General features: G+C 41.8%; 1 protein-coding gene across 1 annotated transcript; it reads left to right on the forward strand.

The window, feature by feature from the left end:
* Nucleotides 1–513: 513 nt before the first annotated feature.
* LOC130137157 (aspartyl protease family protein At5g10770-like) lies at nt 514–2,507 on the forward strand. The gene is made up of 3 exons (XM_056307920.1): nt 514–901; nt 1,074–1,478; nt 1,627–2,507. Exons 1-3 carry the CDS (start codon nt 721–723, stop codon nt 2,457–2,459), a joined length of 1,419 nt encoding a protein of 472 aa, XP_056163895.1. The 5' UTR covers nt 514–720; the 3' UTR covers nt 2,460–2,507.
* The last annotated feature ends 24,422 nt before the right edge of the window (nt 2,508–26,929 follow it).

Consider the following 26,929-nt stretch of genomic DNA (forward strand, 5'->3'; position numbering starts at 1 on the left):
TCAGTACGTGTTTATATGAACTTATTCTTAATTCAAGCCACACCTATGAACCTTTCATTGGGTAAGGTTATTTTGTAATAATGTCCTTTTTTCACATATTCGTACGTTCAACAAGGCATTCTCATCTCGTTACACCAATTTTGTGCACATCTTGGTGGTTGATTAATTGCTCAACATTTTGCACCATAAACATTACAGGATGTTAGTAGGGGTGTCAACAGATCGGTTCGGGTCGGGTCGGGTTATTTTTTGACACCCCTAGATATTAATTCATATTTTTTCTCCATTATTCTTTTGGGCCGTGTTTTCCAATAACTCTAGCCGGAGGAAACTCCCCCAAACCATACCTCCGATTGGTGGTTATGTGTAGTTATTTTTAGGATTAAGTTCGCACTAGTGACCGACTAATCAAAGATATGGTCGGACTCCTCCCACCAAGGGTCGGAGAAAAACTTGTTTATCTTTTCAGTAAGTCAAGGGGAGGAAGGCGACTGATTCCTAATGGGGGCTCGTTCCTTCAGTAAGTCATTTGAACTACGTATAACATAACCGAATAGACCGAAAAAATTGATTAATATTAAGAAGGATGACGTGTATGGCTTTCTAGTCTTATGCCGGATTGCCGGTCAAAAAACCTTACATAAGAGGCAGAACCAGAGAGCATTCTTGGCAGAAACTTGGAAAAGCAAATACATTTTACTTCCTTTTGGTATCAGATCGATGGAGGGCTCATTTTTCTGTCTGTTTAACAGGGCTCTCCTCTTACTCTCTCTCCATGTCCTCATGACTTGCTTCATGCACCAAGGTTATACTTATGGAGCAGAAGGGAAGCTTGCAAGCCACACTGTGTCAGTTAGCTCTCTATTGCCTTCTCCTTCTTGCTCACCTTCCACCACCAAAGGTGGGTCTCTCTCTCTCTACCAATATGTAGAATGAAGAATTGTCATGGGTAACGAGTCTTTTAACTAGTCTTTGTCGAATGGAAAAATAGAAGAGTCATTTTGTTTCTTGACCAATGCATTATTAACTTACTATTTCACATAATCTCTTACTCTCGCACGACATGCTTTTAGCTAGCAACCGAAAGTCGACTTTGGAAGTAGTTCACAAGAATGGCCCCTGCTCTCCCGTTCAAGACCAAAATCCTCTAAATCTCACTGAGATCCTGCTCCGAGATGAATCAAGGGTCAAGTGGATTCAGTCCCGATCCTCCAACAGCAGCAACCTTTTGAAAGCTTCAAAGGCAGCCAGTCTTCCAGCGAAGTCCGACATCATCGCCGGTGATTATGTAGTGACAATCGGCCTCGGCACACCCAAAAAGGACCTAACTCTCCTTTTCGACACAGGAAGCCCCCTCACATGGACCCAGTGCAAACCGTGCGTGGGATCTTGCTACACTCAGCCTGACCCAATCTTTAACCCGTCTCAATCATCGTCCTATGCTAATGCCTCGTGCGCCTCGACATTATGCTCCCTTGGTAATTGTCAATCACATTTGAGACACTTAGAACGTATGACTTCTTACCGAAATGTTCTTCAAGCATAGATGCGGAATCTCGGTTTCTAAAAGTTAAAAACCATCACAAGAATAACTAGAACTAATTAAAGCAATGTATTGTGCTCTAGGATCTTTAGTTGGTTCGGGATGCTCTGGATCGACATGTCTATATTCCATCACATATGACGACAATTCATCTTCGGACGGCTTCCTCGCCACTGAGAAGTTGACAATATCACCGACGGAGGTGATAGACAATTTTGGATTTGGCTGTGGCGAGAACAACTCAGGCATCTTTGGCAGAGCAGCAGGGCTTATTGGACTCTCTGACAACAATATCTCCATCGTGGAACAAACTGCGGCCATATATGGCAAGTATTTCTCCTACTGCTTGCCCTCTTCCGCTAGCTCCACCGGACACTTGACTTTCGGCAAGGATGGCGGAGTGCCGAGTTCAGTTAGGTTCACACCGTTATCAAAGGTCCAACAAGACTCGGAATTCTACGGAATAAGTATAGTAGGAATCAGTGTAGAAGGGATTCCTCTATCGATACCATCAACGGTTTTTTTGAGTGCAGGTGCCATCATCGACTCGGGAACTACCATTACCCAATTGCCTCCAACAGTTTATAGTGCCTTGAGAACCGCATTCAGGAAAGGAATGATGAATTACACGACAGCCCCGGCGGTTTCCACGTTCGATACTTGCTATGACTTTAGCAAAGTGCGCACAATTGCTGTCCCGTCCATAACATTCTCTTTCGCTGGGGGAGTCGACATTGATTTGGACCTTAGCGGGATATTGGTCATGGTGACGGCCTCGCAAGTGTGCCTAGCATTTGCAGCGAATGGTGCCGACAGTGATCTGGTCATTTATGGTAATGTGCAGCAGAAAACGTTTGAAGTTGTGTTTGATGTTGCTGGAAGAAAGCTAGGCTTTGGTCCAAATGGCTGTTCCTAAGATGGATGGATTAAAACGAAAGTCATTAATAGATATAATAAGGGAAGTGCTATTATTATGCCCTTCTTTGGTGTCGTTTAACATCAATCTGTGCGAGTTATAAATTACAGAGATCACCGATACGTAAATTTAACTAAATATAAATAAGAGGTTTCTTCCAATTATATCAGAAAAATATGACCAATTTGAGAAAGGATTACGACTCTCTCTAATATTAGAGTCACCCTAAAATGACCAAATTGACCCTACTCTCATGCGGAATTTACCTTGAAATGTCCCTGGCCGCCATTACGTCTCGCCTACCGTTGACTGTAGTCTGTGAGCCATCGCCGTCGGATTAGATGTAAACACTTGCCGTCCAATCGGTAAGATATCAATAATTCTAATGTGCTAACCTAATCTGTTTAGCCCCTCTTTCTTTTACGATTTCAAATTTCTTGCAAGCAAGGGGAATGACTTAACCGTAGGAAAGGAAATAATGGAGGACAAAGTCTTTGGTTAAAGAAAGTAATCTTTATGTAGAAAACGCTATTGACGAGCATCCCCAAGATACTTATTATATATAATTACAAATATTTCAATTTTTAAGATTGTGATTACAACACGAGATAAAACTCTACGTTGAAGACATAAAATTTCCTTCATTACTTGCTTAATAAGTGCTCTGGCGGTACTCGGTAGCAAAATTCATCATATAAAGTTGGGAAGTGACTATTAGCTTCTAATCTCTTGTCGTTTGGTTGCTTAGTTTCTCTTATTTGCTTGGTCGGCTTATTGGCTACGGTCTCGTCTGGTTCCATGACAAGAAATACTCGAACGGGTTCCTATTCCAAGTAGATTCGTTTTCAATTGTACGGATTGTGGAAAAATATTTTGGACTCAATGAGAGAATACTTCTCAGCAACCGATGATCAACAGGGAAGTTTGGCGACCGGGGAGAGTAGCCGAGTCTGTCAACCGACAGCAAAGTCCAACGGCTAGCGACCAGTGGCGAGGTCTAGCCACCTTCTCCGGTGATCGGTGACTGATGATGGCAGCGACGGTCAATGGTGGAATTTTGTTTATCATAGTGTTGTGATTATAAAAATGTGAAATGGAATCCCAAGCCCAGCTATAACCAAGAAATCCGATTCTGCATTTTTTTAGGGATTCTATATTATATGGAACGAAATCCATACTCTAATTTTTTCCAGGTATGAAGATAGTGAGAATTAGAATCCTATTTCTTGAGGAATCCAATTCCGTATTGAACCGAAACGAGGCCTTAATTACTTTGATGTATGGGGTGCTGAGTTGTCTGCATTTTTATTCACAAATTTTTCTCCGATCTGAACTTTGAGAAATTGTGTACAAAATTTGAACCTATGTATCCTGTACTCACCGCCTACTTCTACTCAAATCTTGCTTTCCTTTCTCCAAATCATATTCAATTTACTGTTTGAGATGTCATTTATGATCTGTTTGTGAAAGATTTGGCTGAAATCATTGGAGTCAATCATTATGAGTTCACACATCTCCCTGCCACTCCTGAAAGTTCTTATAAAGTTCTTACTGTAGATTCCAGTTTTACTCGAGTCAAAATCTCATGTTTCCCGCAATCTTCTCCCACTCAAAGAAATTGTTATCCACAGAGTTCTTGTTAATTATCTCCGACCCAAAGCTACTTCCAAAAATGATATTTCAAAATATTAGGCAAAACTTATATGGGCAATATTGAATGGTGTTCCACATACCATTTTCTTCCATATGTACAGAATAGTGAGAAAGAGTCGAGGGAAATTGTCTTATGGTTCATTGATCACGAAGATCTTTAACCATCTGCACATTGAAATTCCCAATGACTTGTACAAAAAGTCAATTCCTAAGATGTCTGTTGGGGAAGAGATGTTGCTGAAGACGCATTTTAGGTCCTCCAAGAAAGGATGGACAAAGGTCGTAAAGGTTGGAATGAATGAAGACAAGTTGTCAAGGGAATTGCTAGCCTTAGCAATCAAGAACAGAGAAGATGAGAAAAGGAGTTCAGAGAAAAGAAAAGGCCCCTCAAGTAAGTTTGCACCTTCTCCAAAGAAGAAACAAGTGAAATCCTTCTTAAAGAGGATTAGAGATGAATCTAAAGAAGACAAGGAGCAGATTATTGTTGAATCTGATAAGGGTGAGGAATCTGATGATATAAAAGAACAGAGAGACAGAGAGATAGAAGAAAAGAGAAAAGAAGAAAGCTAGCAGAAGAAAGGCTAGCAGAGATGGAAAAGAAGCAGAAAGGCAAGCAGAGACTGCCAAACTTAGAGAAAAGACGGAAAGAAAAGAAGAAGAGGAGAGAATGAAAATGTAAGAAAATGAAAAGCTAAATGAGCTGTAGAAAACTCTTCTGAGTGAAAGGGAAACAACAAATGATTTTGAAATGGAAGAACAAACTACAGATCCTGTACCTCCAGATCAGATCATGGAAGAAACAACTGAATCAGTTGCAGTTGATACAGAATCAAAGCAAGATGATAAGAACTCTCAAGAGGCTGCTTATATTGGGGGGGAGTCTGAAGAGAGGAATAAAAGTGAGCTTTCTGAAGTAAGTGAATCCAGTAATCCCAGTGCCTTTCAGCTGTTCAATATGTTGAAGGAAATATAGGGTAATCATATTGCAATCAAGGATGACATGAGGGCCATGCGATCAGAAATGCAAGGACAGATGCATAGCTCCGAAGAAGAAGTTGAACAAACAGTATGTAATGAAAGTTGATGAGACTTGCATCAAGCTGCAATGTTATGGTGTTGTTCGAGTGCCCTTTGATCCTTTTGATAGCAGCAACCCTCTTGATAGCCACAACCCTCCTGATCCAAACAAACCCTCCTCCTCAAATGAATTTCAAATGATCTTTTTAATTATTTTTTGTGTTTAGGCTTGTTTTTTGAATTGGACATTTGAACTTCAGTTATATGGAAACTGTTGACACCTATTTTAATTTGCCCAAAATTAATTGCATAAAATTTAGGAGTTAATTTTCTTTAATTCCTAAAACAAAAAAATATTTCTATTTAAATGCATTACATATAGAAATTAGGCACATTAGTATTAATAGGGTCTATTAGAACATTAAAAAAATTCAAAATTTAAAAAAAAAATCCGAGTTGGGCCGGGTCGAGACCGGGTTGACCCGACCCTTTTCTTTTTTTCTTTTTTTCCCCGCACGGGCCCAGCCCATTTTCTTTCTTTTTTCCTTTCCCCCCTCGCGCGAGCTGGGCCCGGCTCGGCCCAGCTCCTTCTTCCTTCTTTCTCCTTCCCCCTCGCCGGCCTCTCCCCTGTTCTGATCTGCTCCTGGCCGTCGAATCGACGAACGGCCGAGCTTCCTCGCCGTCCCTATCAGGCTAGAGGAAGGCCAGGGAAGCACGCCAATGGGACTGGCATTAATGGCTAGTCCTGTCCTCCCCAAAAACCCGGCCTCTCTCCCTCCTTCTTCCTCTCTTCTTCTCTGGCGTCAGAACCGACCCCCCCTGCACCGGCCTAAATGGCCACGAAAGTCACGGGACAGAGTAGGTGGGTGCAGGCGGTCGTCAACAGGCATACGTGAGCAGAGAAGGGGGGGTCATCGGCGGCTATATAAACCGGAGAGAGAGAGAGCGCGCGGGTCGGCCATTTGAGAGAAAAACAGAGACAGAGAGAACAGAGAGAACAGAGAGAGAAAGAGTGCATACCGAGGTCACGCCGGAGCTAAAAGGAGAACTAGCAGCGGTCGTTGACGCCCCCAGACCAGCCAGAAGCCCCCTAGAAGCGTCGCCAACCGGTGAGCCCTCACGGCCGAGACCCCCTGTTTTCCCCTGTTTTTTGGCTTGGTTTGGCTGGGACTCGCGCCGGCCGTTTCACGCGAATCCCGGCCCATACCATCGTTGATCCCGGTCCCCACTCGCTGTCAGAGGCGAGCCGTGGTTGTCGGAGCCGACCAAATCGCCGGAGGAGGTCAAGATCCCTTGATTTTTGTTGCTCCCCCCACCTGCTCGATGAAATGCCTCAAAGAGGCTAGTTTTGTTTTGGTCGCCGGCCGACGAACGAGCAGTCGGATGGCGGTCCCGGTCGTCGGAGAAGGTAAGTGAGTCTTATGAGGTGAAGACCCAAGCCATGGGCGGCCTGGGTCGTCCAGCGAGATCGCCGGATCTCACCGGCCGAAGCTCCCGCGTGCTTAGACACGCTGGAGCCGTCCCTGAGACGGTTTGCAGACCGGTTGGACCGGTCTGCAAGCTGAATAGGGCCGGTTCGACCCGGTCGAACCGGCCCTATTCGTCTTTATTGACCAGACTGGGCCTCGACCGGGCCCGATCTGATTCGGATCGGAGATCCGACCCGAGTCAACGCGATGGGTCGGGTCCGTTGACCCGGATCTGCGACCCGACCCGTTTTTAATATTTTTTAAATTTTTTTTTTTTAAAACAATTTCGAATTTATTATTATTTTTATTAGTATATAATTTAGATATAGTATTGTATAATATTTTTCTAAATTATGTGATATACCTGAGTGTTTTAAATTATTGTTGTATTATTATGCATGTTGTTTTTAATTAGAATATTAATTGCATAAATTGTTGTGTTTTAAATGTTGGTCGCCTTTGTTAGGGTTAGAACCTTAGGCTGCATATCTATTTTGACTGCTAATTGTTTATGATTATGCACTCGCTTGATCACCTCACATGTTAGGAGAAAAGTCCTAAAATCAATCAAAATTGCCTGATAAATGTTTTCAGAAATGAACAGGGTAAAAAGGTACCAAAAGGGCATTAGTTATCCAACTAGTGTAACCAAGTCCCCGAACTCATTTAATCTCTGGTTCGTAGGAATAAGGTGATTCTCTCATCACCTTATTTGGGTTTCTAATCAACCCACCCCAAATCGATTAGTGGCGACTCCTTGATATAAACCACTTGTAGGTTAAAAATCTAAACCCTAAGTCGCAATATGGTATGGGCTTAGGAGAACCCGAGTTAAGTCCCGAACCTAGACTTAGCACATACCAGGCGAGACCCCCCTTTTTATGTTCGCCAAAAAAAAAACGGAGGTCGGTCGCGATAGAAACTGTGTGTTGTTTGGATATGAATGATGTTATTATTGATGATGCTGACAAAGCGGGGTAGAAAATACAAATATTTTGCAGATCTTTTGGATAAGGAAGTAATGCAATAATGCTGATATTGCAAGTCAAGTTTGGATATACTCATGCGATAAGTTGTGGTTATAATGTTGTGATTATAGTTCTAACTCTTATTACAGTACATACTGAGTATAATCAGAGTGTGACATTCCTAACGTTTATTTTCTTTGATCTATACTAGTATTTTATATTCCTTGTCTAAAAGAAGCTTTTCACACTTAGTCGCATATCTTTACAAAAAAATCTTCTATATTGTGTTGAAATGATTTCTTATGACTAAAAGATCTTATGAACAATTCTAGATAAATGGGAATTCTATATTGACTTGAAAGCATAGGGATCTTATATTTACATAAACTACATCATTATCATTGTAAAAGTATCTCGGAAAGAATAGTTGATAATATCCAAGAAGCCAGAAGCAACGTACTAAGTGAATATCAACAAGTGAACTGCATGAATATCAGCAAGGCTATTAAATGGATATTAGTAGACAACTTAGGAGCAAATGCTGAATATCATCAGAATGAGCTGAATATTAGAATACCTATTCTACTTGAGACGAAATTCTTATTACAAACTTAAAGATTATCATTTTGAGATACTTAATCTAATTCTCGACAACTAGTGATCTAGCATGGAATCCCACTTTAGAAGATCTTAATTGACTATAAATCTTAAGGATTATGTGCGCAAAATAATCAATGATGTGAGATATCTTGGTTGATTGACAATTATCCTGAAGGCAAGATTATTTCCATAGCTAAAGCTCTCCACTTTTGAAAACCGAGATTTGGCTAAATAGGCAACTAAATCGATGAGATCTGTGATTGTTTAACCTCAATGGCTATCTAATCTTCTCAACATTTTTCCAACAAGTAGATTGGAAATTGATCCTCAAAGATTGTCCATTGGAAAGTTCGGATGCTAATGAGTATAAAATGAAGACCAAGGCGCCGAAGAGTAAGATAGATCAAAAGTACAAAATTCCATATTTGGAGAGAGCTTCACATACGTTGACTTGTCTTCTGAGAGCATATTATTGTAATGTCATGAGAGGTGTTAACATTGTTATAAGTGTGTACTTACATATGAGATAGTGATATCTATCAGCTTGAGTATTAGCAGCACCTACTTTGTGGAGAAATGCTTGAATATTAGTAGGCACATACAACTATAACTTCTCATCGATTATAATGGAATCCAGTCAGTTGGCTGTTAACATGGAAGAGTGGACGTAAGCTTATACTAAACCGAACTATTATAAAGCTCTATGTGCAAAGTCTTCTATTTCAGCTCAGACTTACTTATTACTTGATAGAAATACAACACTCAATAACCTGAATATCACCAGGATCTGATTATTTTCGTAGTTTGCTTGATTTGCACATGATCATATTCATCTTGTTATCTTTAAATTCCGCAATATTTGTCAAGATCTCATAAAATCACATATTCATCCCCTCTAGGTGATATTGTTAGCCTACTTCAAAGTTGAGTGGAGTAATGCGACTAATTGCTTATGGAAACTGATTAGAACCAAATATAGCATAACCAAATCAACGGAATAAAGTAAATGAATATAAGAATGATAACGCGTATGCGTTTATAATCTTATGCGGAATTGCTGGCCAAATAATTCTATATAACAAGCTGAAGTAGAGAGCAATACTAGCAGTAACTGGGGAAAGCAATTTCATTTTCTTCTTTCTTTTCCTTCATATTGATGGAGCGCTCATTCTTTTGTGTGTTCAACAGGGCTCCTCTCATACTTTCTCTCCATGTCCTCATAGTTTGCTTCCGCACGAAGGTTATGCTTATGGAGTAGAAGGGAAGATTGCGAGCCACACTATATCAGTTAGCTCTCTATTGCCTTCTCCTTCTTGCTCACCTTCCACTACCAAGGGTGGGTTTCTCTCTCTACCAATATGTAGAATGAAGAATTGCCATGGGTAATGAGTCTTTTAACTAGTCTTTGTTAAATGGAAAAATAGAACAGTCTTTTCGTTTTTTGACCAACGCATTATTAACTTACTATTTCACATAATCTCTTACTCTCACACGACATGCTTTTAGCTAGCAACCGGAAGTCCATCTTGGAAGTAATTCACAAGCATGGCCCATGCTCTCCCCTTGAGGAAAATTGTCCAAAATGTTCTAATTTATTGCACTATTATCAATTCAGTCATAAACCTTTTAATTTTATCAATTAAATCCTAAACATTTTTATGTTTTGCCAATTGAGTTCATCCGGTCAATTTTGGCCAGAAATTGCTAACGTGGACATTAGCCATCATATGTGGCACGGATGTCCGACGTTGACATGGACAATTTGTAATAAGTTTTTAATATTTTTCTTTTTCTTTTCCTGTCTTTTCCTTTTTTTTCTTTTTTCATTTTCCTCGTATCCTAAACCACGTTTTTTGTAGTGAGGAATCTGAATCGAGATAATGTGCTACAAGTTCTTTGAACTAAGCGAAAACTTGGTGCTGACTTTTGAAATCTCTTCCTTGAAAGTGCTATTTTCAGCTCGAGAAAGTTTCATTTCACTCACTCAGAGGTAATTATTATTTTTCGAGTCATCAAGAGTAACTTTATAAGCAAGGTTTCCAGTAGTAAGATAAAAAAAATTCATTAAAACAGAAATCCTTTTTGAAGCCTTCTTGTAATCTTCAAATATTTCTTTCAAAAAAACCTGCAACTCTTCATAAGTTAGCTCATAATTGTTTGGGTTAATACCATAAAAAAACCCCAAACTAGTACACTTGTGACAAATTTACCACAAACTAATTTTTTTTACTACAAAAAATCACAAACTAGTACATCTGTGACAAATTTACTTTCCGTTAGATTTCGTTAAATTTTACCGTCAAATTACTAAGTTAGATGACACATGACAGTAGACGAGTGAGCCAGTTTAAGGTTTTACCCCTCTGTTTGTTATATATTTACCAGTTTGTGACTTTTCGTGATATTAATCCAATCTAACGGAGGGTAAATTTGTCACAGGTGTACCCGTTTGGGGTTTTTAGTGGTCAAAAAATTAGTTTGGGGTAAATTTATCACAGGTGTACCAATTTAGGGTTTTTGGTGGTCAAAAAATTAATTTAGGGTAAATTTGTCACGTATGTACCATTTTGGGGTTTTATGTGGTGTTAACTCTAATTGTTTACTGCATGGTTAGAATCATCCATAAGGTAGAGATTGGCTTCGTCATCATCGTTGGATTCGCATTTAGTGTCACTCCATGTTTCAGCCTTTATTGGCCATTTTTTTCTCTCGTATTTTCCTTTCTTTTTCTTGAGAGATGGGCAGTATGGTTTTATGTGACCCGGTTTCTAGATGATATCCTTATCTTTGACTTCTTCTTTGCCTTTGAATTGCTTTATGTTCTCTGAAAATTCATTGGCTTTTTGCCTTTGAACTTTCCTCCTTTTTTCGTGAAACTTTTGAATTTTCTAGTCCTTAGTGCCATATCCTCATCATCATCTTCATCACCTTCTGATGATGTTTGTTCTCCTGCATCATTCATGTTAGCTTTGAATGTTATACAGTATTCTTACCTTTTGAGTTGCTTTCCTCATTCAAGTGTCCTACTTCGTAGAACATTAATGTTCCTATTAGCTCATCCATTGTGATTGGTTGGGTCCTCATTGTTTCCCATATATCACGTTACACCATTCATTTGGCAATGCTCTCAATAGCTCATTTACCTTTTCTCCATCAGTGAATAGAAGAGTGGCTACAAAGTTTTCTCACACAATCAGGCAACCCACTTACCTTTGAAAGAATCGCAGCTCTTCTCTGGTTTATATGGAATGCAAGGAACGAATTTATGTTTCGGCACCAACCCCCAAACCTAGAATTCCTAATTGCTTCAGTGCAGGCTATGGTCAGAAATTAAAAGCAAACGAACCCTAAAAGTTCGAAACTTGACACTGATAAGGCGACTTTACCTCCGAATTGGCATCCACTGAAGAGCCGGTCCTTTAAGATCAATTTTGATGGATCTTTCGTCGATGGCAGCATAGAGGAGCAATCACCCGTGTCCTTTGCAATGAATCCGAAGCTTTGCTGGATGGATTTGTAAAAAAAATTGCTGCTTCTTCGGCGATTCAAATGGAGATGATGGCTCTATTGGAGGCACTGTCGCACTTTAGGGTGTGGAGAGAGAACGAGTTGTACTTGGAGATAGATGGTTCAGTTGTGACTGAAGCTTTTACAAGTGATTCTCACGTGCCATGGGACGTGAGTATTTTGGTCGCAGACACCCGAACTTGGATGGCCCATTTTGACAAGATTTCCTTGGTCCATTGTGGAAGGGCTGCAAATAGAGTTGTGGATTGGGTAGCTAAATCCCATCGTTTGAATTCTATAACTCTATCGCGGTTAGCCCATCCTCCCCAACTCTTTTGAGATTTATTATGCTTTGATGCGCCTGCTTTGGGCTTTTCGTCTAAAAACTCTTGACTATCAATATTAGCAACTTTTTCAATAATAAAAAAAAGGGTTCTCCTTTTACTCTCTACATGTCCTCATAATTCGCTTCATGCACGAGGGTCATGTTTATGGAGTAGAAGGGAAGATGGTGTTATGAAAATATAGCAAAAGCCCGATACCTTTGGGCGGGGAGATCACCAAGAGAGAACCTAAGTCCGAGCTTATTAATATATCTAGTTGGATCCACATTCACTCAAAAGCTTAAGCCAGTGAGTTATGGACCAACTAGGATATATTAACTGCTCTACACCACATTAATTCTCCGATGTAGGATTTCTTTAACACAACTCACACGTGCATACTAACAATCTCCCTCTCACATGTGAGCTCCTCCTTAATTCATGTATCCTTCTGCATCAAGATATGAAGTCCGCCACCGAGCCTGCATTGTTACACCACAATGCCCACTGCTCGGAAATTACACCTAATTTCATCCACCAAACCTCCGGAACATACGTTCGGCTCTGATACCAGAGTATTACGAAAACATAGCAAAAGCCCGATACCTTTCTGGCGGGGGAGATCACCAAGAGGGAGCCTAAGTCCAATCCTGTTAATATATCCAGTTGGGCCCACCTTCACTCAAAAGATTAAACCAGTAACTTATGGGCCAACTAGGATATATTACTTGCTCTATGCCACATTAATTCTCCTATGTGGGATTTCTTTAACACAACTCACACGTGCATCCTAACAGATGGAAAGCCTAACTATATTAGTTAGCTCTCTATTGCCTCCTTATTGCTCACCTTCCACTTCCAAAGGTGTATTTCTCTCTCTATATATTAATATATAAAATTAATTATATGGGTAATGAGACTTTTTCCTTAAAAGAATGCCTAGAGTGGACACTAAGGCCATGAAGTGGCCAATTTATTCTCTAATAAGGCCTCGAGCTCATAGGCCAGCCAAATCTTTGCTGGGTAGCGAGCTTGTGTGTCATGTGCAAATCATAAAAAAAATGCACGTGAGATGCACAAAAGATGCACATGATATGCATGTGAGATGCACGAAAGATGCACAAGTTATGCATGTGAGATGCATGGGCTCGTTGGTTGGCAAAGATTTTATCAGTCGATGAGCTCGGGCCCTTACTTGAGACTAAATTGACAACTTCAAAGCTTTATTTGAGACAAGTTTCACTTTGGACCATCTTTTGATAAAACGACGCCACTTCATATCCTTCTTTAAAATTTTCCCATTTTGAATAATGCATTATTAGCTTACTATCTCCCTTAGTCTCTTACTCTCCCGCGACATGCTTTTAGCTAGCGACCGAAGGTCAACCTTGGAAGTAATTTACAAGCATGGCCATGCTCTCCCCTTGTTCAAGACCACAATCCTCTAAATCTCACTAAAATCTTGCTCCGAGATGAATCAAGGGACAAGTGGATTTAGTCTAAATCCTCCAACTCCAACGACGACTTGAAAGCTTCGACAGTAGCCAATCTTCCGGCAATGTCCGACATCACCGCCGGCGATTACATGGTGATAATCGGCCTCAGCACCCCCAAAAAGGACCTCAATCTTCTTTTTGACACTGGTAGCCCCCTCTCATGGACCTGGTGCGAACCATGCATGGGATCTTGTTACACTCAGTCCGACCTCGACAACTCAAGGAGTTTTTTTTATATCTCAACTCATATCGTATATGTTGCATGTTGAATTCGTCACTTAAATTCAGCCAAATTTGACCATGAACCGACTTGAAAACCAGAATCGAGGCAAGTCTGGCTATGCGAAGGCGAGCAAAAATATGTAATTCTTTCACCTTTCGACGATGAACTGAAGAAGGAAGAAATATATCTAGCAGTTAGGCATTAAACCCTGAACTCACAAATTGGGAATTGGTTGACAAACTTGGAACGGATCAAAGGCTATTTCTTGCAAAAGGGGAGAGATCTCTTTGCAGGGGAGGCTATAACACCTGAGTCTGGCAATTGCCAATCTCTTCCCACGGGCAATTGTTGTGCAGGATAGCTACTTGCCAACGGATATTCCATCGGAGGCACCTCTTAATCCCCTGGACCCAACGGCTTACAGGTGATATTTTGTACAGCAGTTGTTCCCCACAGGTAGAGGCGTCAAAATGGATAGCTAAAATGTAAATAGCGGGTTGTTATGGGTTAAGATTAGTGATGAGAAACCGAATCGGTTCAATCCGGAAACCAGCCCGGATCTGTTTTACTAGGCCCGTTCACATGAGGATTGGTTCAGTTTCCGGTTCCAAAAACTAAAAGCTGACCTTAACCAGTTCGATTCTCGGTTCATGGCCCTGCGGATGATTCTACCCGGGGGTAGAACCGGGACCTAACCCTAACTTTCTCTTTTAGACCGTTGCCGTCTCTGGCTCTCTCTCACTGCTGATCTCCTTTCCCTGGTAGCCAAACTAAGGAAAGAGTGATTGTTGCGCGTTAAAGTCCAAAACAGCCCACTTTGAGTCCTCAAGAAGTGAAATCAGCATTTACACCTACTTTTGGCCCACAAAAGCAAAAACAGAAACGAAAGCACAAGTGACCCTCGCTTCAAGAATGCTTCTTAGACGCTTATTAGAAACAAAATCAAAAGTTTCTATTGCATTGACCGGGCATTCAAAAGGGTGTGTGAAACTTAGTAAACTTGCGTATGCATCTCTCATGAACAAGAAACACAAGATCAGCAAAGACTTGTAACACTAACTTTCTCATCGACTTTGGTCTTTCCTCCTCAGCTTTCAAGGCCTTGCATTTTTATTTGTACCGAAGCGGAAATCACTAGAAAGGAGATGATATATAAATTCGCCATCTTGATTATATTATTAAATGAAACCCAAAAAAAAGGAAAAAAAAGGCGGCTGGTTCCAAGTCAACATGTTCGGTTTCCAATTTCAAAAACCGGTAAGTGATCCTAGCACGGCTAGAATCTACTAATTTTGTAACTGATCACCTTAAAAAGATTATACTTTGCACTTTAAATTATTAATATAATCTTCTATTTCAGGTACAAAACAGATCATTAATATAATATTTTCTTTTGTTTTGTCGGTGCAAAACAGTACTCCGATTCTCTCGCTTGTGTGACATGGCGACGAGACCTGACTCAATTATGATCCTCTCAGTTTATGCTATGAGTGGCGACGGAGATTCGTTTCACACAATTATTAGTGGGACTCGGTAGTGGCCGTAGTCTTTTCTTCTTATTATCTTCAGAAAAAAGGTATTAAAAAGGGTTAATATCACAAAAAATTCAAATCAATATACTTATGACAATTTTATCTCAAATTAATTTTTTGATTATCAAAAACCCCAAACTGGTACACCTGTGATAAATTTACTCCAAACTAATGTTTTGACCACTAAAAATTCCGAACTACTACATTTGTGACAAATTTACCCTCTTTTAATTTTCATTAAATTGAATTAATATCGCAAAAAATCATAAACTGGTATGCATGTGACAAACGAAGGGTAAAACATAAAATTGGTACATCCGTCAATTGCTGCGTGTCATTTAACAAAGCAATTTGATAGTAAAATTTAATGGAAATATACTAAGGGTAAATTTGTCACAGGTGTACCAGTTTGGGATTTTTGGTGGTCAAAAAATTAGTTTGGGGTAAAATTATCACAGGCATACCAGTTTAGGATTTTTTGCGGTATTAACCCTATAAAAAACTTCAAATTATACCAATTATGACACATTTATCTTGAATTTTTTTTGTAACATCAAAAACCTCAAATTATGTCCATTGTGACATATTTACCCAAAAAAATTTCTTATGACATAAAATACCCCAAACTTGTACCTGTGTGACATATTTACCCTCCGTCAAGGTTCCGTTAGATGATTTTTCAGTCAAAACAACGCCATTTTTATGTTACTTAAGCCATGTGGGCATCATGTCAACATTGTTTACTTTCTAGCATCCATGTAGGTAGATTGTTAACGGTTCTCATTAACAGAACTTTGACGGAGGGTAAATGTGTCACACAGGTACAAATTTATGATTTTTTGTGTGACAGAAAAAAGTTTAGAGTAAATGTATTACAGTAGGCATAGTTTAGGTTTTTGGGCAACTTTTTCCCTATTATCTTTTATTTCAGGTTTATTTTCTTTTAATTTACAAAACTTTCCAACAATATTAATGTGACTATGCCGGATGATGGCGGCGATGATAGCCGAGGTTTGGCATTAGTCACTTTTTAACGCATTCAAAATATTGGTTATTTGGGTGAAGTATTGTTAGTAATTTCTCATTTACTAATTTTGTTCATGTTTAATTTGTTAGGAAAATAACACAGATAATCCTTGAATTTTGACTTAATGCACAATATTGTTCAACGTGGTTCCTGAACCATTGGTGAATGTTCATTGTAGCCATTATGTTTGCTCAAACGATAAATCAAATGTTATTTGATGACGTGGATTAATATATACTGAGTTGGATTTTTAAAAATGATGAGTCGGCATGTCTATCTCTTTATTCATTAACTTTATAAAATGAAAAAGACAAATTAGGGACTTCAAATATCCCGCGTGAAAATTTGTTTTCCTGATTTTAAATGATTATCTTACATGGACTATCCAAGTGTAACTTTCTCTTTTTGTCCCACATCCAAATTTAACGGATTGAAAGCCACGTCAACAGATTTTGTTAACTTGAATTAACGGAATGATGACATTTAATATTTTCATATAATCTAGTAATTAGATTGAACATTTACCAAAGTTTGGAAACTATTAAATTAAAAGTTCATGGACATTACACACTTGACCAAAATTCAGAGGTCATTTGTATCATTTTCTCTAATTTGTTTTTAATTGGCTAGTGTTTTCCTTAGTGTACTACTTTTCATATTTAAGGGGAAAATTGTTAAGAACTAGAGTCTAAATTGGGTTGGGGATGGGTTGGGCCCAGGTCTAATCGGATATCAACAACCAAAATTGTATTACATAAAAAGTGGTCAACATGGTTAAATAGGTCAATTTGGGTTAATCCATTTTCAATCCTTCTAAATATGGTTGGACCCACCCATTTAATAAGTCTATCCACATAGATAAGGTGTTGGATGCTTTATATTACACTGATACTTTTTTAACCCCAAGGCCAGGCATGCAACAATTACATGCCCTAGCAGTTATCGATCGAAATGATTCTTTTTGATTACGTACCGGGGGCGATTCGAGCATTTGAAGGCGTTTGGTAAAGGCCCAAAATTCTGTGCCCGGGAACAGAAAAGGAGTTTGGTAACGGCATAAATTTTTTTTTATTAATAATATTTTAATAACATTTTAAATATTTTAATATTTTTTTCTTTTCGTTTTGTGTTCTCCTCCTTCTTGGCCATGGCCGGTAAAATATTTTTTAATTAATAATACTTTTATTAAAAATAATTTTTTTATTTTTTTGGCCATGGCAGGTAAAATTTTTTTTATAAATACTTTTTTTATTAATAATTTTTTTAAAAAATATTTTACTAAAAAAATATTTTTTTCTTTTTTTTTCACCATGGCCAGTAAAATATTTTTTTATAAATATTTTTTATTAATAATATTTTAATAAAAAATATTTTTATTGAAATTATTTTTTTTTGCCATGGGCTGGTCGCTGGCCATGGCCGGTAAAATATTTTTTTATAAATAATTTTTTTATTAATAATATTTTAATAAAAAATATTTTTATTAAAAATAATTTTTTTATTTTTTTCGCCATGGCCGGTAAATTTTTTTTTATTAATAATATTTTTTTTATTTTTTTTCGCCATGACCGGTAAAATTTTTTTTTATTAATAATATTTTTTATATTTTTTTTGCCATGGCCTGGTCGCTGGTCATGGCCGGTAAATTTTTTTTATTAATAATATTTTTTATTAAAATATTTTAATCTCGCCAGATACGGCGAGGGTGGCCCTCACGCCGAACATTAGAAGCTACATTAAAAACCAAGAAAAAGAAGAAGAAAAAAAAATTGATTCTCATTTTTGTTCCCAGAATCAAGAAGCTACTTTTTTTTTATTCTTGATTCTGGGCACAAATTTACAAGAATTTATGCCCAGAATCAAAAAATTAAACAAACGGATTTCTGTTCCCAAACTGATTCTGGGAACAAAAGAACAGAATCAAACACTATTTAGCAAGTTGTCATGCGTAGCCCAAGTCGCATAATGCCTACACTTTCAATCAATTCCGTCTCATTTGTTGATGCCTCGGTTTCTGTGAATTGTTCTGCAAGATGATCCATGACTGTTTTTCCTCTGTAAACTTCACCCTTCTCATTAATGGAAGCCCCGCCTGGAAAGGGCCTCCAGTATGAGGTACCACTTCATCATACAACTCGGTTATTTACTCACAGCTTCTTTCCGGAATTCGAGTTAATTTGTGTGACATTCCGAATTTTTGCCCATTTTTGGGATTTATAAAACGTGTAATTCGGCAGTGCGCTTATAATAAAATCTCGCCCGGAACTAATCACTCCTGGGTTATTGTTTTTAAAATTAGAGATTTCGCTAGAATCGCACTCGATCGAATTTGGACGTTATTTAGACCCCGAACTTGGCAGTAGATTTTCGGGAGTTTCGGGACGAAATAAATTGGACGGTGTCGATATTATTGTGGCCAACGTCGAGATTATCAAGAATAGTGAGAAAGTGGATTTTTGATCGGGTGCGAATTTGGATTAGTAGACCTCCCTCGTAGTGTGTTTTGAGTTATTTTATTTTGGCCCTTTGTCCTATATTATTATTTGGGATTTTTCGTGAACTGTTAGATCTTTTTCCGAATTTGAATCGTGACCGTTAAGTCGATTTTTAGTTTGAACCGTTTCCGTTGGATCGCGCTCTAAGACAAAAAGTAGCTTTTTCTTTCTCTCTCTCCTCTCTCCTCTGCGCCGCGCCACCCACTCCCGTGCAACGTCCCCTCACGCACGTCTCTCTCTCTCTCTCTCTCTTTCTTTTCCTTTCTCTTTACCCTCTGGCCGCGCACGTCTCCCCCCCCATGCAGACGTCCATCCCTGTCAGTTCCCTTCCCCATGCAACCACTCTCTCTCTCTCCTTCTTTTTCCTCTTTTCTTCATTTTCTCTTTCTTCTTCCTTCTCCTTTCCTTCTTCCTCCTTAGCCCGACTGGTTCTGCCTCTGTTCTGCCCGCCCGCCCAGTCGCCGTCGACCGCCCTCCGCCTCCGGATGACGCCGCGCCACAGGCCGCCGCCACTAGCAAGCTCAGCCGCCGTCACGCCGTCTGTCAGCCGCCGCCCCCGACCGGCTGTCCTCTCCCCTCCCCGTGTTCGCACGAGCCGTGAGCTCGCCCCGTGACCGCTTGGGCCCGGCCCGTCCCGTCGTCGCGCGCTCGGCTGCCCGGGCTTCTCCGTCCGGCCCGCCGCCCGTCTTTGCCCCGTCGCCGCCCGGTTCGACACCTCCCCCTCGCCCCCGATCCCTCTCTCTCACCCTCACCCCCCGCTCACTCTTTTTCTCCCCGTTCGCCTTTGCCGCCGCGTCGCCGCCGCAATCTCGCCGTCGCGTCGCCGCCGCCGCAGTCGCCGCCGCCGCCCTTGCCGCTGCCGCCGCATCCGTCGCCGCCGCCGCCGCCGTCGCCGCCGTCGCCGCCGCGTCGCCGCCGCTTGCCGCCGCAGCGTCCGCCGCCGCCGCCGGTCGCCCCCGACCAGCCCGGCCGGCCCGGCCCGGCCCGGCCTAGGCCGTGGCCGGCTCGTCGCCCACGCGACCAAGCCGCGCGCCCACGCCCGCGCCCGTTGCCCGTGCCCGCGCCCGCGCCCGTGCCCCTTGCCGCGCCGCGCCCGTGCCTTTGCTGCGCTACGTGCCCGCGCCCGTGCCCGCGCCCGTGGCCGACCGCCGTGCCCGCGCGTGTGCCTAGTCCGCACTGTTCACCCGGGCCATTCTAGGCCCGAGCCGACTTTTCCCGGGCCAAACTTAAGTAAGTGACTTCCTAAACCCTACCTAGTACTTTGGGTATTTTTAGACTTGTTTAGGGTGAAATTTAGTACCGGCTTAGGACTTTAATTAGGCGTGGGCTAATTAGACTGATTGTGCTTAATTGATGAATTATTGTGGCGATAATTGTGCGGCTGATTTAATGATTGACTGAGATAAATATGCCTGACTGAATTATCGTGGCGCTTGTGGGTGAATTGGATTAATTGAATGTGTTGACTTGAATGTCGGGTCGGTGGACCGATGTGGGGAGCATGAATTGAGTTGACTGATGTGGCGTGCTAGATTGTCATTGGTGAAAGGGTGGTAATTGAAATTGATTTATATGACTAAGAGCATGGTGAATTTTGTGTTGTGGTGCATGTGCATGAGAAAAGCCCGGATCGATCGGAGGGCTGAGCCTGAGGCGTGTTTACGCGGGCTGTGAAAGGTGAGTTAGATCTGAGGCGTAGGTTACGCTGGTCATTGGAGAGGGAAAAATGTCTTGAGGTGCGGTTACGCGGGACGGAGCCCGGCTTGATCTAAGGGCTGACTTGAGGCGCAGTAGCGCGGGTCGTGGGAAAGTGTGAAATGTCCAGTGAGGGACGAGCCCGGCTTAATCGAGGGCGACCACGAGGCGCGATAGCGTGGGTTGTGAGAATGGGCACGAGGCGCGATGGCGCGAGCAGTGTGAAAGGACACAGGAGGTCGTGAGAAAGTTATTTGGACCACGCATGTTGCATAGTGTTTGATTATGAGGTGAATACTGCTAGGCATGGTATGTGACGCGCCCAAGTGGTTTTACCTTATAATCGAGACACGCGCGAGTATTATTGTATGATGCATGGGAAATTTTCTTGTGTGATCTGAATATGAGCTCTGCTAGATGCACTAATGTGATTTGACTAATGTACAGTGTGGGCATGTGATTGGATGGCGAGGTAAGTCCATTGATGTGAATTATATATAAGTTATCGGTTAGATTGCATGTTACAACTTGTCTGGGTACGCATTGGCCTATGTGGGGTATAGGGGGTTGCTTATTGAGACTCGTTCTCACGGTTATTATATAACCATTTTCAGATCTGCGACCGTGATTGATTGGAGACGCCACCAGGGTATCTTGGGGATGGAGGACGGGTCAAGTTACCCCATATTTTGTGTGCCCCTCTTTTGTATAGCGAAGTAGGATACCCCACCACTATTCCCTTTTGATGTTGTGTATTTGGAATTATTATTTTGTGCTATCCCTTTGTCATATTTTATTGTCTGGGTTGTTTTAAATTCGCTTCCGCTTGCCTTTATCGTTGGGTGTTTCGTTTGGGTCGGCGACGCGTCCTGGGACGTCGCGTTCAATATGACCGTTGAAGGGGTGTCGCGAGCCCGTTGGGGTCCGGGGCGTGACACCCCGGTTGATTTGGTATCAGAGCAAGGTTAGCTCGAACCAAGATGGTCGAAACTGGAGTGATAAGGAGCGATGACTTTGGGGTAGTCAGTTAAGGAGTCTTGTGTGCCATGCGTACCCCAGACCGTGTGATTGTGATTGCTGAGTGATTATATGCAATGACATGTGAAATGCAGGTGTGTCGGGACTTGAGGTAAGTGCGTGAAACCTGTTGGTCGTGATTGAGTGATGTTGGTGATTTGCTGCCTGCTTTGTGAATTGTGGTTGTGATTTGGTGTCATGGATGATTGGCTGCCTGCTAAGTGAATTATTGTTGTGATTCACTGCCTAGGGTTTTAGACTGAGATAGTTGGCCTAGGTCTTTAATTCCCGAGGGGAATTATAGCAGGTAAGTGGGTGGTAAGAACCCTGTGAGTATGAGTAGCCGAGGAAGGGGTCGAGGTCGAGGTCGAGGTCGAGGTCGAGGTCGAGGTCGTGTAGGTCCGCAAGTTGGAGTTGCAGGGGATCTCAGAATGGATGGAATTTTGAGGGCACTCGAGGAAGTTGAAATTTTAATGGGAAGGTAGACTGAGGAGTGAAATGCGACTGTTGCTACTGATGTTGAGGCCGCTGTTGCCGCCGCCAATGGAAATAACGGGAATCTTGGACATAATGGAAATGTTGGGAATTAAGGTCTAGGGCAAGTTAATGCAGTCAGATAAATGCATTAGTTGGTTGGAGAATTTTTGAAATTTAAACCTGCAAGGTTCGATGGGAAGAGGTGACCGTGAGGCTACATTACTTCGGATAAAGGACTTAGAAAAAAAAAGGGGGCTTTTGAGGTATTCGGGTACACTGATGAGGAAAAAGTGACCCTGGCTATATATCAACTCTAGGGAAATGCAAGTGATTGGTAAAATGACCCTCGAAGTAGGATATTTCAGAGGGCATATTTCCAAGCTGGGGTGTCGTTATCAAGGCCTTCAATAGGAAATACTTTTTGGAGAGTGCGCGAGGACAGAAAATGACATAATTTCTTCGGCTTCGCTAAAATCGGATGTCAGTCGATCAGTACGAGGTCGAATTTGTAAGGTTGCCTAAGTACGCACCAAGGATGGTCAAGGACCATGTGGATAGGACAAGGAGGTTTCGGGATGGATTGGAACCGGAATTCCGCAATCAGTTAGTACTTTTGAGTTTTAAGGGATTACAATGAGTTGTATGAGAGAGCCCGATGGTTGACATGGATATGAGTGAAAGGGCTGCCGTTTCTGGATCGCGGTACGCGCCGGCTAGGGATAATAGGAACTTTGGAAAGAAGCCTATGACAGAGAATCGGAGATTTGTTCCTCTAGTAAGAAAGAACTCTGGAAAGCCGAACTACTACTCCAACGCCACATGTGGGTCTTGTGGAAAGAGACATAGGAATGGCCATTACCAAGGTAGAAGTGGAGCATGTTGTGGATGTGGACAGTAAGGTTACCAAGTGAGAAATTGTTGAACCGACAGGTTAGGTCACTAATGCAATTGCAGCGACCGCAGAAAGGACATTAAGCGAGAGTTGCCCCGCAGATTAATCAGAATCGGCTAAGGACGTAAGGAAAAGTGTATGTTGTGGCTGAGATGGAAGCGAAGGATGTGCCTTGAAAGTCTAGATGCGTTATGAGATGGTATTTGGTACAATAAGAGATGATTTTGAAGTTATTACTTGAATGATCATGTACGGCGTATTATCACTTATGGTGAATAGGCGTAATCGACTTAAGGATTTCTAAATTACTGACGATATTCTTGGACGAGTTGGGAAGGATGAGTGTTGCTTAGGGATTACAGATTTTGTAAAGAACCGATGTGAGTTGTTTTTGAGAGACTGTTGGATTGAAATTGGATAGATTGAGCTGTCTTTGAGGTGTAAAAAGATAATTAATTTCTGGTTGGTTAGTTAGTTGAGGAATCAAGGCTAAAGGACATAGCCGAGGTGTGTAATCTTCCCGATGTCTTTCCTCAGGAATTGCCGGGATTGCCACCTGATAGGGAGAGTCGAGGTTGTGGTTGAGTTGGCCCCAGGGACAAAACCGACCTTGGGAGCGCTCTACAAGATGTCACTGTCAGAATTGAAGGAATCGAAAGTCCAAATGCGGGAGTTATTGGTTGAAGGTTTTATTCGTCTGAGTGGGTCTCTATGGGGAGCGCCAGTATTATTCGTGAGGAAAAAGGATGGATCATCGAGATTGTGCATTGACTACAGACAATTGAACCAGGTGACCATTAAGAATAAGTACCCGTTGCCAAGGATCGATAACCTATTCGATCAGTTGCAAGGGGCGTCAGTGTTTTCTAAGATCGATTTGAGAACTGGCTATCACCAATTGAGGATCAAGAAAGAGGACGTGCCGAAGTCGGCATTTAGGACGAGATATGGACACTATGAGTTTACGGTGATGCCGTTTGGATTGACGAACGCCCCAGCAGCCTTTATGGATTTAATGAATCGGGTATTCAAGGAATTTCTGGATCAGTTTGTGATCGTGTTCATAGACGATATTCTGGTGTATTCGAAGAGTTCCACCGAACATGAGGTACATTTGGAAAAAGTTCTACGGATCTTAAGAGAACATGCACTCTACGCTATGTTCAGTAAGTGCGAATTCTGGTTTCATCGAGTGGCGTTCTTAAGACATGTGATATCCGAAAAAGGAATTGCGGTGGACCCGACAAAGATTGAAGCCGTCACGAATTGGCCGAGGCCGACAATAGTAACCGAGGTTCGGAGTTTCTTGGGCCTAGCAGGTTATTATAGACGCTTCGTGGAGAAGTTTTCGGCATTAGCGACGCCGTTGACACGGTTATTAAAGAAGGAGACGAGATTTGAATGGACGGATAAGTGCGAAAGGAGCTTCCAAGAATTAAAACAGAGGTTGACGACCGCGCCAGTGTTAACGATCCCGTCAGGTCCAGGAGGATATGAGATTTATAGTGATGCGTCGTTAAGAGGATTGGGATGCGTGTTAATGCAACACGGGAAGGTAGTGGCATACGCATCACGACAATTGAGGCCACATGAGCAGAATTATCCGACACACGACTTGGAACTGGCCCCGATTATTTTCGCTCTTAAGATTTGGAGACACTACCTGTGTGGGGAGAAATTTCAGATTTATACGGACCTTCAAAGTCTAAGGTACTTGTTTTCTCAAAAGGAATTAAACATGAGACAGCGCCGTTGGATGTAACTCCTTAAGGACTACGACTGCGATATTTTATATCACCTCGGAAAGGCTAATAAGGTAGCGGATGCACTGAGTTGGAAATCGAGCATCGCGCATATGATGGTCAAAGAATGGACCTTATTAGATGGAGTCCGGGATTTAGAGTTTAAGTTTGAAGTGAGCCATGTTTTCAAGTCTACTTGCCGCATTGAGGATTGAACCGAAAATTCAGACTAAAATTAAGGCTTTACAATCTACGGACCCGGAGATTCAGAAGATTTTGATGTATGGATGCCACAAAAAGGAAATCGGATTTTCAGGTATCCGAGGATGGGATTCTAAAGTTCCATGGATGATTATGTGTGCCAAGTGATACAGAACTGAAGGAAGAGATTTTGTTTAAAGCACACCGTAGTACGTATAGTATTCACCAGGGGAGTACAAAAATGTATCAGAATTTACAGCAGCATTATTGGTGGAACAGCGTGAAAGTGAACGTGGCCAAGCATGTGGCTAAGTGTTTCACATGCCAATAAGTGAAGGCGCAACATTGCAAGCCGGGTAGAATGTTGCAGCCATTGGAAATCCCCGAGTGGAAATGGGAATATATCACGATGAACTTCGTCATGGGATTATCGAGGAGCCAGAGGGGCCATGATTCGATTTGGGTGATAGTGGATTGGTTGACAAAGTTAGCACATTTCTTACTAGTGCGAAAGGATTTTGCCTCGGAAAGGTATGCCAATTTGTATGTGCGATACATAATCCGTCTCCATGGAGTACTAGTAACGATCACCTCGGACCGTGATCCTAAGTTTACCGTCGCTTTTTGGAAAAGTCTTCATACGGCATTAGGAACGAAGTTACAGTTTAGCACAGCCTATCATCCCCAGACGGATGGCCAGTCTGAAAGGATGATTCAGACTTTGGAGAACATGCTGCGAGCATGTGTGTTGGATTTTAAGAGCGGTTAGGAAGAACAACTACATTTGGTCGAGTTTGCCTACAATAATAGTTACCAGCAGAGTATCAGAATGACACCATTTGAAGCGCTATATGGCAGAGCTTGCAGAACACCGGTTGTTGGGATGAAGTGGGTGAGAGGAGTATCACGGGTCCCGAGTGGGTTCAGCAATCAGTCAAAACAGTCAAGGTGATCCGGGATAGGCTTAAGATTGCTTAGAGCCGCCAGAAGAATTATGCAGACCGGAGACGTAGGCATTTGGAGTTTCAAGTAGGGGACCACGTATTCCTCAAGGTGTCGCTGATGAGAGGATTGTCACGGTCTGGTAAGAAAGGAAAGTTGAGCCCGAGGTACGTGGGCCCATTCGAGGTCTTAGAGAGAATAGGCACCTTGGCTTATCGTCTCGCGCTACCACCAAATTTATCTCATGTTCATAATGTGTTCCACGTGTCTATGTTGAGGAAGAACGAACCGGACCCGACCCACGTGCTAAGCTATGAAGAAATAGACGTGGACGACAGGGTGTCGTACGTGGAAAAGCCAGTTCGGATCGAGGACAGAATAGAAAGAGTATTGCGGAACAAGAAAATTCCGATGGTCAAAGTAATTTGGGAGCACCAATGGGACCGAATGTGCGACGTGGGAAAGTGAAAAGTTGATGCGACACCAGTACCCCCATTTGTTTGTATAGTTGAGTTGGATTGCAAATTTCGAGGACGAAATTTTTGTAAGGGGGGAAGAGTTGTGACATTCCAAATTTTGGCCCATTTTTGGGATTTATAAAACGTGTAATTCGTCAGTACGCTTATAATAAAATCTCACCCGGAACTGATCACTCCTGGGTTATTGTTTTTAAAATTAGAGATTTCGCTAGAATCGCACTCGATCGAATTTGGACGTTATTTAGACCCCGAACTTGGCAGTCGATTTTCGGGAGTTTCGGGACGAAATAAATTGGACGGTGTCGATATTATTGTGGCCAACGTCGAGATTATCAAGAATAGTGAGAAAGTGGATTTTTGATTGGGTGCGAATTTGAATTAGTAGACCTCCCTCGTAGTGTGTTTTGAGTTATTTTATTTTGGCCCTTTGTCCTATATTATTATTTGGGATTTTTCGTGAACTGTTAGATCTTTTTCCGAATTTGAATCGTGACCGTTAAGTCGATTTTTAGTTTGAACCGTTTCCGTTGGATCGCGCTCGAAGACAAAAAGTAGCTTTTTCTTTCTCTCTCTCCTCTCTCCTCTGCGCGGCGCCACCCACTCCCGTGCAACGTCCCCTCACGCACGTCTCTCTCTCTCTTTCTTTTCCTTTCTCTTTACCCTCTGGCCGCGCACGTCTCCCCCCCATGCAGACGTCCATCCCTGTCAGTTCCCT

The sequence above is a fragment of the Syzygium oleosum genome, unplaced genomic scaffold, assembly GCF_021117445.2.
Source record: "Syzygium oleosum isolate NSW1041296 unplaced genomic scaffold, Sole_v2.1 Sole_v2.62, whole genome shotgun sequence".
Classification (NCBI taxonomy): Eukaryota; Viridiplantae; Streptophyta; class Magnoliopsida; order Myrtales; family Myrtaceae; genus Syzygium; species Syzygium oleosum.

Coding starts and splice junctions, on each gene's coding strand:
- LOC130137157 (XM_056307920.1), top strand. CDS start 721: ATGGAGGGCTCATTTTTCTGTCTGTTTAACAGGGCTCTCCTCTTACTC. Junction 902..1,073: donor CTCACCTTCCACCACCAAAG/GTGGGTCTCTCT, acceptor ACATGCTTTTAG/CTAGCAACCGAAAGTCGACT. Junction 1,479..1,626: donor CTCGACATTATGCTCCCTTG/GTAATTGTCAAT, acceptor ATTGTGCTCTAG/GATCTTTAGTTGGTTCGGGA.